At 35.2% G+C, this 16339-nt stretch overlaps 1 protein-coding gene across 3 annotated transcripts in view; it reads left to right on the top strand.

Moving 5' to 3' along the window:
• gal3st2 (galactose-3-O-sulfotransferase 2) overlaps nt 1–15383 on the top strand; it is a 31928-nt gene extending 16545 nt beyond the window's left edge. For 2 of the 3 annotated variants that reach the window (XM_065280505.1, XM_065280506.1), the window contains exons 2-5: nt 671–865; nt 7405–7515; nt 9276–9891; nt 11399–15383. In XM_065280505.1, the coding sequence (XP_065136577.1) occupies nt 795–865; nt 7405–7515; nt 9276–9891; nt 11399–12361 (1761 nt within the window). In that variant the 5' untranslated portion in view covers nt 671–794 and the 3' untranslated portion in view covers nt 12362–15383. Of the gene's footprint in view, nt 1–283; nt 587–670; nt 866–7404; nt 7516–9275; nt 9892–11398 lie in introns of those variants that run through there. The other variant, XM_065280507.1, reaches the window with a different exon arrangement.
• Nucleotides 15384–16339: the final 956 nt, after the last annotated feature.

Raw genomic sequence — 16339 nt, 5'->3', positions numbered from 1 at the left:
TTCTGCACACACTGGCAATCATCAGTCAAAAATATGGTAAACAACTCTCAACTTTAACATGACTTTAAAAATGACTTTTTTCACAGACTGGGTCAGTGGTATAGTACAGACACAGATATACAGAGTATATCCACTTCTTTATTAGATGGCAAGTACTGTTCCACTTCTAAATAAATTTCACAATGATCCTGTTGAGAGGTCAAGCATAAGTTAAGTGACCATACTGGCCCATTTTAAAGTGAACTAAATATGCAAGACTGTTACATTCAACTTTAGAATAGGACCATAAATTAAGAGTATACCCAGGCACCAACACCACTGGACTGAGTCACTGAAATAGAATTGACTTTTATTCATACTCCCGTATCCCTTTCTAACCTCCCGCTCTCCTTGTATTAGCAATGTATCTTTGGTAAGACACAAAGATATCTTTGTGCTACAGTGCTCAAAAGCTTCGGCATCAAGTTCCCTCATCAGGAAAGAACAAGGGCACAGAACGGATCTTTCTCTCACTTTGAGTGCTGCTATTTGGGGAGTTAATTCTGACTAACTGTTTAGAGACAAACGTCAACACCCTTTAAAAATTGTAACGACTTGTATAAATTCCGTCGTGGTGGTAAAGGCCATTTCACCACTTTAACGTACCTCTCTCTCTCCTCCTCTCTCCCAGATCCATTGTCAGCGGGAGGAGTCCCAACAACCTGAGGGACGGAGAGCAGTTTTTCTCAAGTTCGACGGAGGAATCCAAAGTCTTTTCGGGGGTTAACGGGGTGTCCCCGGTCTAAGCGAGCGACATGTACTTACCTCACAGCACCACCAACCTTGATCGGAGATCATTTAGCCGGCGGGGCGCTTTACCATGGACGTAAGTAAGCGCTTTTGCGGTTAAAATTATGCTTAATAGGTTTACCCCCAGAAAGCCATTTATATGGCCGCTGAGGTAAAAATGTGTGAGCTGAAATGTTATTTCAACGATCGTTGACTGAGGAAGCCGAGTATATTGCCGCCTGTGGCGCGAGCTGCGCTGAGTAAAATAACTGTTGCTGCTCTCCATCACTCACGCGCGTCAGAATTCATTCCAGTGTGTGTTTGTGAAAAGCGCGCGCACCTGAAACTCTAGCGCGGCGTTTTACACACGTTTAAAATGTTTATTCAGTTTATATTCTTCAAACGATTTGCTTATACTTTGTAATTTTATCCATTGATTTCTGAACTAGCAGCCTATTTGAGAAAAAAAACTGTTAACTAAGCGGTGATGTTATTGTTTATTTAATGAATAGCCTACTTGAGTATAAGTTGTTTGTGTACTAACGTTATTTGTATATTCGGCTGGAAAATTCAAGTGATTTGATTGGTTAATGTAGTGTCCAAACCTGAGACATGCTATCGATATGCAGATTAGATGCATGCATTTAATGGATCCTAAACTGTAAGACAATCCATGAACATGACAAAACATTAAACACTAAGTTACCAAAAATAATAGCCGACACGAAACAATTGCAAACACAGGATATACAGTATAAACACACAATGATTAGGGACAGCAAAACACAATTGGCAACAATTATGAACAATAACCAACTAAAAACGCAACTTCAAAATAAAAACATAACAAGACTTATACAAGAGACAGAACCCTGACAGTTAAAAGATATACATTTACAATTTACTTGATGAAAAATATTTAAATTACTGATTGTTTACAATTACAGGTGCATTATGATAATTGAAATGCAAACTTAGTGTGTAGTTGTTTGGTGTCACTGCTAATAATTACTTGCATAAAGTAATTAGGTTATGTAAAGTAACAGGTATATGTGTTACATGGAAACTGTGATGTAAAGTGTCACACTATATTATTTACTATTTATTTATTAATGATTTAGCCTACTCCCGTCCCTTGTGTGAACTCATAAGCCATTGTGTTGACCTAAAAGCTAAAGCACTGTTTATTATTTTATTACCACTTATCAGGCTTCCACCAGGATCTCATGTTAGAAGGGTGGAGAAGCACTTACCACAGATGTAAATCATTTATGTTGGGTGCAGAATTTTATATAGTTTCATGGATGCAGCCTTTAATTCACCCTTTGCTAAATCTTATTTAGTAAAATTGGTGAGAAGGGTCTGGCTGCAGTATTGCACTCTCAATAACAGCTAGGATAATGATTATCAAGGATATTATTGAGTCTAAACAGCAACAAAAATGTACCTTCAAAAAAAATAAAAAAAATAAGAACAACATGATCTAAAAGTCTTTATTTTTTAAAGACTATTATAGCATTAGCAAATGGAACCTGACACGTTTAAAATAGTTACCCTACCATAAAAAAATAACACATTATGTATTTTCTTCAGTTTCTGTTCTACAGAACCTTTTTAGGTTCATGAGATCAACAAAATGTTCATGCATGTCTTTCATATCAGTGAAAACAAAACTGGAGGGCTCCAGAGCTGCAATTCTGTCCTCTGGAAAGCTTTTTGGCAATGTGTCCATGGCCTCGAAAACGTCTTGGTTCCTAGGTATAGGACTGTTGGCAGCTGAACAGAACCAAGTAGCACACTTGACTGCTGTAAACACCACTCACTGGCTTCCAATTAATTGATTCTATGAATTAAATAACACAAAGAACAGGGATACAATTATAATAAAACAAAGACACAAATGCTCCAAAAATACAGCAGCAAAAACTTTTTTGCTAGTTTTGTAACAAAACATTGTGTACCTCTTGTGAAGAAGATATAATCTATACCTATGTTTTTATGTTTGTAAATATGTATATTCAATGTTTCCATGCTTTGGTAATGTAAATACTTTTCTTTACTATATCAATAAAACTTTCTAATCTTGGTGTTTGGTGGCTGTATCAAGCAAGCAATTACATTTTGGGGAAGTTTACCAAATGGTATTAGACTAATCCAGGACATTTAAGTTTGTTTTTACAAACAAACCTTACAAAAGCAATACGGTGTGCATCTTGAGACAAAACACATGGTACTGATATATATTAAGATAGGTCAGTACAAGTTCAAAACATGCATTTTAGTCTGTGACTTGGATAAGATCCTATACAGTTATTGTTAGCCCAAATCCCTAAACGAGAAGCATGCACAGCTTACGCAAACAAACATATTTTGTATACTTGAGATTTAACTCTAAATATAAGATACCATCATAAACTGTTAAAACGTTTAAAAAAAGTATGAAACTAAAGTGGAGTGCACTCCCCGTTCCAGATGTTTGAACTGAGGGAATGTGTGAAGTTTTGGTAAAGAGTTCCTCCATGATGTGTGTATTCTTCTACTCGTCTGTAATAAGTAATTGCTATTTTAAAAGGAAAACAAGATAATGACATGTATTTGGTTTACTGCGCCGCTTGTGTTTTTGCTGTTGTGTATAATTACCCGCTGAAATAACCAAGATCAGCATGAATTGCACGCTGGCCCAAACTGGTGATCACAACAAGTGATTTGTAAGTTATTTTAAGTATTCTGTACAATAAACAAGCTCATGTTTTTAGATGTAAATATACCTTTTTTAGCCTTTATAAGCCTTTAAAAAATGTAAAAGTTTGGTCTTTTAAAGGAAAGGTTTTTAGTAAGGTGCCGGGATGCCTAAACAGCTGTTGATACTTTAGGATTTATAATCGGTGATATTGCACTCATATGCTCCTGGCAGAAATAGTCTCATTGAACTTTTCAATATAAAAAGCATATTTTTATATTTTTATTTAGAATGTATTTAGTTTTGTATTTTTTACCGCATTATTGAAAGCCACCGTAATAGGCATCTAATTTGAACTACCAACTTAGTTTATTCCCATAGCATTTTTGCAAGTTAATTTCTCAGAATGCAGAGAGGCAATTGTTCGTCATAAACTATATTTGAGGTAGTGTTGACTTGCTGTCAGTGTCTATTATCTTAACAAAATATGAGAAGTGCATTCTCATGTCAGACTGTGATTTCTAGCAGACAGTCATTATGTGTTTTAGTGCAGCCTTTTGTGAATTGACTTGGCAGAGTTTTGCTGAAGTTAACCTCAGGACTGCCGTTTCAGCATTGCTGCGGTTTTCTCAGTCTGAAGAAAAACATTATGTGTGTGTGTAGTACTGACTCAAGTGTAGTCAATGACAGCAGCAGTCTCTAATTTTAACTCAGGGAACGGCTGTCTGTAATTCATTTATGCTGATGTGATCTGTAAGATGACTCAAACCAAGCAATTTATGGTGTGGCAAAAAAAACATAGATGAAGTTGTGTGTGTGTGAGAGAGAGAGAGAGAGAGAGAGAGAGAGAGAGAGAGAGAGAGAGAGAGAGAGAGAGAGAGAGAGAGAGAGAGAGAATATTACAATGCTTGAAGGCCCGTTCTCTTTATACAAATAAGAAGCACATTTTTCCATTATGCAACCAGCCACAAAGCATTTCAGTGGAAATCTAATAATCACAAACTCACTTACCTGCAAGGTGAAACCCTTGCAAATGCAAACCTAGCCGCAGAGCTGCGTCTAAGTGTGATATAAATGGGCAACCAGAGCCACACAAATATCTCGTTGAAGAGACCTTCACAATTTAGATCGACATAAAAATCTGTCATATTATGTATAGTGGTGGTTTGCCGGACAGGGATTAGACTAGTCCTAGACTAAAATATATGTAAGAGTTGTCCACACTGAAGACAACTTGCACTGACATATCTTAAAATTTGCCCTTTTGTTTGCCCCAAAATGCACACAGGTAATGTTTTTAGTAAGGCCTGTTTGTTAAAACGGTGTATTTTCTAATTAAACTAAGGCCTAGTCCTGGATTAAGCTAATCCTTGTCCGGGAAACCACCCCATAAAGTATAAGATTAACTGAAAATTTATGTTTTGTGAGTATTGTTGGGCAAATGCACAGAAATTATTAAATATATCTTTCAGTTTGTTAAATATATAACTATATATATTATATATATAAATATTCTCCTTGGATATATTAAATCTTTACATTTTTGAAATTGTGTTCAATATTTTGTATAACTAGTAGACATTCAGTATTCATTTTTATAAACAAAATACATTATTCAGTAAATGCATCTAAATCAGTGATCTCCAACTGCTTTGGCAGGCAACTTGGTGCTGTGCTTCTATTAATAGCCTCAATTTAAATATTTTTTTATTACAATTTTTATTACCTTGGCTTCTTTTATGCATGTTAACATTTTAAACAATGATAAAATATATCAATAAGTAAAATAAAATAAAATCAACAAGTAAAACAAAAATGTTTTAAATAGAATATTTAAAAAAAGTAGCCCTCCAGATTGTTTAATCCATTGTGGTAGCCCTTGCTCACAAAAAGGTTGGAGACCTCTGGTCTAAATGATGTTTTTATTATTTTAATTTCAATAATTTTATTTTTAAAAATCTTTCAAAGTAATAGCCAAATTAGCCACTGGGAAATTTAGGAAAGATTATTTGTTTTCTTTGTTAGTCAAAATCAAATTACTATATTGCTCTTTTTGCTTATTACAGATAACTGAACAGATAAATTCAGTTTACAATTCTTTTTTTGTGAAATTACAAAAATATTATGTTTTCTTAACAACCACAACCCCCCACACACATATATTAAATACAAATTATATAGAAACATATTGCAGTTGTTGATATATTGGCCAATACATTTTAAAAAGTAATACCTAAATCTAACTTATAAAAATTGAGGCAAGTGGCTGCATTGGATTTTTTAAGTTGAGTCAACTTGCAACATTTTGAACAAATAAACACCGTAATATTACTTAGTCAAAATGCCACAAAATTACGATGAGTTAACTAATAGTTCTAGTATTACTCAGTTTAATTTACTTTTCTTGGTACAGGTAACTTTTTTATGGTTTGTTGTTGTTTCCATAAACATTGATTTAGACTTCATCTTTCTGTGGGATGAGGACACAAATTATTTATTTAATCAACGCACCCACCCAGTTTTGTTTTGGGCAGCTGTAAAGCACGACATACTTCAGAGTATGCAGTCTACGCACAAGCACCAGTCTTCTGAAACTCTTCTAAATCTCGAACATTAAAACACTACCAAGTCTTTTTTTTTAGTTAAAGATACATAAAAAAGCATTTAAATTAAAATTTTACTCTCCAAATGCAGTCCAATGCAAAGCATGCTGGGAACTACGAGTCTACTGCCTAGTTATGTTCACTAAAATCATTCATGTAGTTTCAACACAAAAAAAAGTTAATTTCCTTCTTACAAATTTAAGTGGATTATACATGATAAAATGAAGCTGAATTTACTGAGTGTTCATTTAGAATTACTCACATTATTAAACTTTTTATGTTATTTTATATAACTATATTAAATTAAATACAGTTATTTTCTAATAATTAAATCTACTTAGCCACAGAAACACTTTTTACAACATGTGGAATATTTTAATTCTCGGACAATAAATCTTTTTGTCCCTTATATTTGTTGTTCATAATGAAAAGACAATTAGTCTACAGACAATAAAATTACCCATAAAGGTAACGTTGTGTTCACAACACTCTGGCGTTCTGCAAAGTCTAATTCAAAGTCAAACAGTACCGTGAGGTGTCTGAACCACATTACATGTGTCCCAAGGTGTATTTATAACCAATTTATAACCTACTTAGTTTAACTTATTTTCAGTTTGTCTGATTTTCTGTAATTACATTTTTTTATAAGTCCTTTCTCAGTATCGGCATCGGCCACTAGCCTATAAAAATCCACAAATTGCTCTTTATTAAGGAGGCAGGACCTGTCCTGTCCCTTCAACCCATAACACCTGACAAACACATTGCCCAAGACCAGAAGAGAAACAACATGTTCTGTAACACATTCTATAACCAACAAAAACAATAACATACCCGTGTTAATATCTACATAGCAATCAAGGAAACAAGACAAACCTGGATAAAATCAGGGTGAGGTAACACAAAAGAGTAGTGTGACAATGAACAAAGCCAATGACGAAACATCAAAATACAAGACTTAATCTTAAAACAAAAATAAGTCAATAAAACTATACACTAAGCAGTAGCCTTTAAAGATGTCTTAATATTTACAATTTGGTGCAAGTATATATACATGTGGTACCAATATGTACATCTGAGGTACTAATATGAACTTTTTAAGTCCAAAGCTGTATATGTTTTGAAGGGTACCGCCCCAGTGACAGCTGGGTTACATATTTTGACCATATTTTCATGAGAGTGCACACTGCACAAATGCTTGCATATGTCTTTGGCAATTGTCTAAAACAGTTCAACTCAGTAAGGTTTATTATTATAAACAATGCATGTACATGTATACCATAATTGCAGCTTTTCTTGTTTGACACTTGCTTTGATGTTCATTAGTCTGTTGTTTTTTCTATCTGTGTTAAACAGGTGCAGAAAAATAAAGTGTTTCAGTCGCCTGCGGTACATTTTGCTCATTCTTACAATCCTGACTGTGCTTTGTGTAACACTGCAGTTGATGGGCGTAGTCAGACAGGACAGGTGAGTGTTTTGGATCATTCTTACACGAAAGTAATGGAAATGGAATTTTGAATATCAAAGATTCCTTTGTTATGTTAAGCCTACCTTTATAGCATTGTATATATCCTAAATACATGCAATTAAGTAATATTTTCAAATTTGCACAAATCATTGGTCATAATTGTTACAACTGTTAATTCCATTTTGGTAATGTTAGTTAATGTCAATACAATTGTACATGTTAGTTCATTGTGCAAATGTAGTAAAAAAAAATGTAAATGCCAAAATTACAACTACTAAGTTTAATAAATGCTTTAGAAGTATTATTTATTGTTAGCTAATGAATTAATGTAAAGAAATACAACCTTATTGTAAAGCTTTACCAAAAATGTTAATTATGTCCTCTTTGTTTATATTTATAGTCTGCAAAATGTACAGAACAAATGATTTTAGTATTGAATGCTTTTTAAATATTTGACTAGCAAAAAAGGATGATAGTTTTAATGTGGCTGTCCTGTAACATTTAACAAAAAAATCTAAAAATGGCCTCTTGAGATCTTGTGGCAATATTTGTGTTTGAGTTAATGCGGCGCTGTAACTGTGGGTTCACAACAGCCACGTTTGAGACGTCAAATTCACGTCTATCGTGCCTTTTTTACCACTTGAACATTTAGAGTTTACTCACTTCATTCGAGTGTTAAAGCCGCACGTGAAATTCTAGTCATTGGGACATTCACACGGAAATTTGCGTCATGGGAGGGGCTTCTGCGACTCTGCTCGATTTGTGTAATCACATCACTACTAGAGCAAACTCCTGATTGGTTAACGCGGTGTGTTTTTTCGCCAAAGTTAAAATTTTTCAACGCATGTTTCCAGCAGCAACCCTTAATTCGCACCGCGAGACCTCCGGACACGCGTCAACGCGTCTTCACATTGATTTAACATTGAAATCACTCGCGCTTGATGTCTCTACAGCGCCTGGTCTGAACGCAGCATAAGAACCGACAAGCGGATGAAGTCAAAGTACAGCGAGAGCGATTCAAAATAGATTTAACAGCATCCAGTAACTTAAACCAAACTTATTAGAGAAATGAACACTTAAAAATAAATCAACGTAATAAGAAATAACTAAAATAACAGAAAATATCATTGGAAAAAATGTTAAAGTGTAATTAGATTTTTATGTTCAGCTCATTTTTTAAAGAGAAATAATACCCCAAACCAATGTTTTTAGTTGATGATCTGTAAGAATGGGGCTTTATTAGACATTTGGGTATAAAGTATTTCAATACTACAATATGGTGTAAAAACGTCTAAGTGTTGCCCTCTTCAGGTTGAACGGTGGCTACTGCAGTTGAATTTTCCTGTTGGATGTTGCGGTACTGCTTGATGTAAGCGGTACGACCCTACGTAAACAGGTTCAAGCTCACCACGCCCTCGTTACGATCACACTACACCCTTGGTACGAGCTCAGTTCGTCCCGCTTATTTCCGTTGGGGTCTGCCCACTTTTCTTGCATTTTTCAAATATTACCAGTGGGTGGAGTCAGACTCTGACCAGGGGTTTAGTTACCCTTACCACTAGGGGGCGATCAAAATTCTTCACTTTTCAGGACGTGTTGCACACCCCTGGTAACAAGCAGAAGAAAATTTTATTTTTAATAAAAACAACCTTAAGGCTTAAAGTGTTTTTATTACATGCTATATACAGCAGGCCTTCAAATATTATTGTTTTGTTAAGATTTCAGAAATAAAATGTATTATTTCTGTTCTCCCTCCTAGGAGCTTTGAGATGTTGAAACTAGTGAGTGACCAGGTGCACAGTCTACCAGGAGAGATCCAAAGGCCCATTGCGGAGGAAGACTTGGAACAGGTTCGGGCTGCCTTAGCAGAGATTGTTAGTGACCCAGCAGATCTACGTATTTTCTTAAAGAAATTTGTAGAAAGAGAATATCCTCATCCACTGGAGGAAAATGACCAAGTCTTGGAGCCTTCAGCCGAAAATCTGGACAAATCTATTCTCACGGATCCTGATAGCATGGACACTCTCGATTACATGGACAAGCAGGATGAATATCCACCACCACCATTTATCGAAGAAGCTTTAAGCCAGGACGACACTGTAGCTAGCATGCCATTGCTGACAAAAAGTCCCAAGTGTCAACCCAAGCAACACATTGTCTTTCTTAAGACACACAAGACTGCCAGCAGCACCATACTGAACATTCTCTATCGTTATGGGGACAGTCACAACTTGACCTTTGCTTTACCACTGAACATGTACAATCAGTTATCCTACCCACATTTTTTTTCTCCAAACTTTGTGGAGGGATTTAAATCTGGAAGCGTGAAGGAGTTTCACATCCTGTGCAATCATATGAGATTCAAATCAGACCAGGTCAGTCCGGGACTATCACTCATAACTGGGGATGCATGATATTTGGGAGGTAAAATGCAATATGCTAGAAGTTGCTAAATGATGCAATACACAATATGCGATAAAACGTTTTTAAATAAATTGGAATTATATTAAACTATATTTAAAAACTAAATATTATGTAACAACAAACGTTTCAGTTTCTTTTTTAGTAAAAAGCATCACTCTCTCCATCTTACAAGTCTCTTTGCTATCTGCATAGATAGACCTAAAACTTTGACTATACGTAACTTTTTGAAGTATTAAAATAAATCTGTTATCGTAAACCAATATGTGTATTGCGATATTATGCGCCTTTGTGCCGCTGCGGTCATTTCGATATATCTTGCAAGCCTATTCATAACATGCTAAAGAGAGAAATACATTTCCAGATGCAACTTTGTGGCACAATGAGAAGCAATAAAATTATAAATTAAGACGTTTTTATTGCAATACACAGTCTACAAATGCTCTCAATCTGTTTTATTTTATTTTATTTTATTTTAGGGACAACACATTTAGACACAACTCTTTGTTACTATTAGAACAAATTTTTGGGGTTAATTTCAATGCAACGTTGTTGTCCCTTTTATTTGTTTCAAATTAAAATCAACAAGAATGACACAAATGTTAAATAGCAATTGTAAAACCTATATTTTTACGTGTCCTGTCCAGTGTTGTGGAAAGTTCCTTTTAAAAGTAATGCATTACAATATTAAGTTACTCGCCAAAAAAAGTAACTAATTGGGTTACTAAGTTACATTTCATGGAAAGTAATACTTACGTTACTTTTGCGTTACTTTTTCTTACTTGGCTGAGTCTTGATCTCTTTCAGGCCTTGCAGGTGTTTTTTATGACTGAGAAGTTCTGCATTTAAAAATTGTATATTTCCATCGCAAAAATTTGTGGAAATATGTGTTACTTAGTTACATTTTATGGAAAGTAATACTTACGTTACTTTTGTGTTACTTTTTCTTACTTGGCTGAGTCTTGATCTCTTTCAGGCCTTGCAGGTGTTTTTATGACTGAGAAGTTCTGCATTTAAAAACTGCATATTTCCATCGCAAAAATGGCCTGCCATCTCCGTTTCTGACTCAAACTTAATTCTACATGACTAGGTCCAGTTTAATTCAGTATAATATAAAAAAAATCTAATGAATTAAACTGAAAAGTAACTTGCATTACTTTTTTTTTTAAAAAGTAACTCAAATATTAATGTGTACATTTATAAAGTAATGCGTAACTTTACGCGTTATTTTAGAAAAGTATTTTTAGTATGTAATGCACGTTACTTGTAATGCGTTACCCCCAACACTGGTCATGTCTAAATACGTGCCTACTGCACACGCATCGAAAGAGTTTATGATAAAAGTGTCGCCAAACCTTTTTACCATTTCATACAACTAGAATTTATTTTTGAAAGTCATAGAAATTTAGAAAGTACACATTTTGTATTAATACTATCTCTGTTTTTGTCTCCTTTTCACAGCTGAGAAAGTTCATGCCCAAGGACACTTTCTACTTCTCAATTCTCCGTGATCCTGTTACAATGATGGAATCTCTCTTTACTTACTACAGATCCATCCCAGCATTCGGTCTGTTCAAAACTTTAGAAGAGTTCCTAAACCAGGATGAAGAGAAATTCAACGCCTCTGCGCCTAATAACCACTATGCACGTAACATCCTGACCTTTGACTTTGGTCAGGATAATACAGCGCCTAAAAATGAAACCGAGTTGGAACGGCGTAGCGCCCAAATCATCACCGCCATAGAACAGGACTTTTCACTGATCATCCTTTCAGAGTATTTCGATGAATCAATGATACTTCTCCAACACGCTCTCTGCTGGACGCTGGATGACATTATGTCTTTCCGCCTCAATAGTCGCAGCAATCACTCTCGAAAACCTTTGAGCCCAGAAATGGCAGAGCGTGTGAAACGGTGGAGTTCACTTGACTGGCGATTGTACCAGCACTTCAATACAACTTTTTGGAAAAGAGTAGACTCAACGCTCGGGCGGACGAAGCTCCAACAGGAGGTAAAACTTCTGAGGGAAAGAAGAAGAGAGCTCGAGCAAACGTGCCTCCTGGATGGAGGAGCTGTAGATCCGAAGCAGATTCAGGATAAGGCGCTAAAGCCGTTTCAGTACGGCGCAGCGGTTATTCAAGGATATAACCTCCGTCCGGGGCTAAGCAATGAAACTCGTCAGCTTTGTGAGCGTTTCATTCTCCCTGAACTACAGTACACGTCTTTTCTGTACAAAAAACAGTTCCCTCAGCAAGCAGCCGCCCTGGCAGCTGCGGCAAAAAAAAGAGAGGAAGCTAAAAGAAAAATTCTTATCAAAGGTCAATATGTTAAGCCAGTCGATGATAAATTAAGCAAGACGAATGTTCGAGCACCTATGGACACAAATGTAAACAATAAAGATAAACAGCTCCCACCAAACAACTAATTCTACTGTTCACAGTGACAAACGAAATGCTCTAAATCTTGATGTAGCGAAACTAAGGAAAGAAATTAAACCTCAAACACAAAGATGCCGTACACTACCGTGCAAAATTTTAGACACACTTGACTCTTAAGAGCTATTTAAAAATGTTTTATCTGAAGGTGCATTTTTAAATGTTTGAAATGATTGTTGTAGACAAAAATATAATTGTGCCAATATATTAATTTAGTTTATTAGAAAACTAAAATTGTATTTGAAAAAAAACTATTTTTGAAATGGAAGACAAATAATGAAGAAAAAGCAAGGAGCCCATAATAGATAAAACTTCCTTAAAGACGGGGTGCATGATTTTTGAAAAACACTTTGGAAAAGGGAGTCAGGCCAACTACCAAAACACACTTGTCGTTGCCAATCAGCAGTAAGGGGTGTGTCTATCAAAAGAATGTCCAGATTCAGTTGGGGTAGGGGTGTATTCGTTTAGGTGATTCAAATGTCAACATTGGCTTCCAGAGATCGTGCACCCCACCTTTAATATAGTGCAAAATCATCTCAGGGTGATACCTCAAAAAGTTTCTTGATAAAAGGGTCTTCAACAGGGGGTGGTGGTATTTCCGGGGCCCTTCAAATATTGTTTGAATTAAAAATAATTTATTTGTGTGGAAAAATTTAATAATATAAATTATGCATTAATAGGAAAATAATGGAAATTAAAAGAGAGGATAAAGTTTCCAGTTCAAAACGTATTCAGTAAAATTATGATATGTATACTAGTCAACATTTGAAGTGGATCAAAAACGTTCATCAAAGTTGTCATATGACAAGAATGGGTATTGGTTTTAAGACAACTTGAAGGTTTTGATCCACTTCAAATGTTGACTAGTGCATGTTAATAGTATGCAACTGTATATAAAAGTTTCATCAGACAAATGTGCGTTGCCGCCGATATGCATCTGGCCCAAAGTTAACTTCCTTGTTTACTGTTATTTCTAGTGACTAAACAGACCTCTGGAACAAATACCTTGTGGAAATAAAAAGGTTTCAGTTTCCAAAACACAAAGGACAGTGAGCATGGATCATCCGCTGTGCGGATTTGTCAGCCAGGCGAGAATTGAAGGATCTGTAGCTAACATTATATACATTCATTTTACACAGTAATGTCAGCTCGGTGTAATGGTTGCTAAGCTTTAGCTATGATTTGAACTAAGGTAATTTATTGGTTATTTATTTAGCTTGTTATTCAAAATAATCTACTCTAAAAGTACTCTTGTTGTTATTGATTCTTTGCTGAAGTCTACCGGAAGTTAAGTTTGGGCCACGAACGCTGTTTGTTTATGTTGTTGCTGCTGAAACCGTCTATACCACAAAGGATTATTTTAATATTTTTGTAATGAAACCACTATAGTAAAGTATGTTAATCCATTCTTTATTTAATGCATGTACCGGGGGGCCATTAAGGTAACATGCACACCAAAGCGTTTACGCGGGGAATGTTTTCAATTATTTTCAATGGAAGCGCTCTGCTTTTCAAAAACGGCTGAGCGCTGAGAGTTTGTCAATGTCACTTCTCACTCTGCCGTCCAATCACAGTGGAGGAGGGGTGGCACAAATATCACAACAACCAACCAGTGCATCGTTCAAGAACTGATAAACAAAGCGTCTGCCTGGCATTTCATCTGCTTTTAAACACTTTGGTGTGCAAGCACCCTAAGCGGTAAAGGTTAAAGACCTCTTTTCAAGTTAAAAGATGAAGACTGAATAGTTTTGATTTATTTTGGATGACTTTAGTTGCAACATAATTGCTATAGTCACATTTTTGTTATTCCATAGTTTTGATGAGTTTACTATACTCAAATATAGAAAAAATAAAGAAAGTTAATTGTTTAAAACAATAGTGTACATAAGGCAAAACACCTTTACTGAATCAAAACTTAATTACTGTGATCTATTTTGCTATGAAAAACATAATTCATTCTTGAATCGTACATTATATATTTGGGTAGTCAAAAGAGCCTCGCTTTTTGGCTCTATAAAACAATCTGGTGTGGGACAATTGTACCTAGTGTGACTCTTTAAAAGCAACCATTTATTGTTTTTACTTGCACTTTCTCTTTTGATGTGATTTGCTTTACCTACAGTAGGCCTATCTCAGAAAATAACCTGTTATCATGCGCCTGTGAGGTTTTGGAAGAGAACCTGGCCTTTTGTGTCTTTGTTTCTTTTTGTTTTCTATAAAGAAGTGGTTTATGTTTCCAGTGTGACAATTCGGTTATTATAACAGGGACAAATCACGAATGTAACCTTAAAATTTGTGTAGGACCAAATTGTGGGGGACCGCTTGACAATCTGTATCTGCAAAAAACACTGACACATTAGTCATATAATTTTGGGGGGAATATTGAATATCATGACTCCTCCAGCATCTTATAAAATATAAAATATATGATATTCTTAAATATATGACATTGTATGAAGGGGAAAACACTGTGGCACTTTGGTAAAGGCAGACATATGGGCTGGACGTAAAATATATTTATAGATCTCTCTATTTATTGTTTAGCAGGCATTTTTATTCAAAGTGACTCACGGTGCATTAAAGGTACCCATTTATGGTTTGTGCATTTTTTACTCATCAAACGCACAATTTTAGTGTTGCAATACCATGCTTCACCAACTGAGCTAGAAGTAACTGTATTAACTGTTACTATATGAATGACACAAGACCAGCCTAAAACCCTTATTCATCATTGAGATCAGTTGTGACCACAGCACATTCATCTCTACAAAGAAAACAGACATTTATGGACTAAAGTTTCTTGCCAAGTCATACAAGCCTTACTAAGTTGTGAAGGACAGTGGACCATTACCAGTTTTCTTGAACCAAAGTCAGAGCTTCACTAGAAAAGCTACAGTACTTTAATGTCATGTATTGCACTACACTTTGTGACAACTTATTTTTAAACCTTTAAAAATCATATTTGTAAATTGTTAATTATTTATTAATTCAAGAATAAAAGATTATTCTCTATCACTGCTTTACTATATGTTTTCTGATTTCATTAAACAAAAGACAAGCAATTAAAGCACAGTTTGGCCAATTACAGTATATGATTAAAATACTGTAAAACCAAGACCACTGCTTTGTATTTAACCATATACATAATTTTATATAAAAGCAATGTAAAGCTAGAGTATATTGATCACTGTTGCCCTCTGGTGGAGTCACTCAAAACACAGTGCTCTGATATTCAGGTTCATTTCAATGCTTACAGAATGCATTGATAAAAGATATGTATTAATTCATCTAAGTTGAGGTAAGAACATAGTAAAATATTGAAAAACTGTGGTGTTTTCCTTTAAAGGCCCTTACACACGTGACGCAAGTGGTGGAATCAGCACACAGTTGCTGCTTTCTCTTTTGCTTTGTGCAGTTGAAGCCTTGTTTACACTTTTACAATTTGCATGGCTCTAGCGTGAACCTGCGGGCTCCTCAGTAAACCTGACGTGCTCTCCGTTGTATAATTCTGGGAAATGACAGAGGGCAACTCTTGAGTAATTGTTCTCAAAACCATCAAAAAGCAGCGATGAGAGGAAGTAGTTTGCCGTATAATTTTGTCAAACACTCGTCTCGTGAGAAGTTTGTAAATAAATGGATTTCTTCACATATAAACTGATTAGGTTGTGGGTCATTTTGAAAACACATGAAAACGTTGTTGAAAAATGTTTTTATAAAACATCACTTTACTTGAAGGGGTGTTCATAAGGCTGACATAACACCTTCATAACCATGACATGACATGTGTCATGAAAATGAAGGAGATTGTATGCACATTTATGATCATTAAGTGCCATTTGTTCAATTTAAGTCATTTTTATTGCAAGGATGACATTGTTTGAGATATCTTTGTTATGACAACTTGACATTAACCAATACATCATAACTGACCACTTTTTACCAGTGATACAAATTGAATTTGTCATTAA

The sequence above is a fragment of the Paramisgurnus dabryanus genome, chromosome 8 (genome assembly GCF_030506205.2).
Source record: "Paramisgurnus dabryanus chromosome 8, PD_genome_1.1, whole genome shotgun sequence".
In the NCBI taxonomy this organism is placed as follows: domain Eukaryota; kingdom Metazoa; phylum Chordata; class Actinopteri; order Cypriniformes; family Cobitidae; genus Paramisgurnus; species Paramisgurnus dabryanus.
This window is presented reverse-complemented; position numbering and strand designations above follow the sequence as displayed.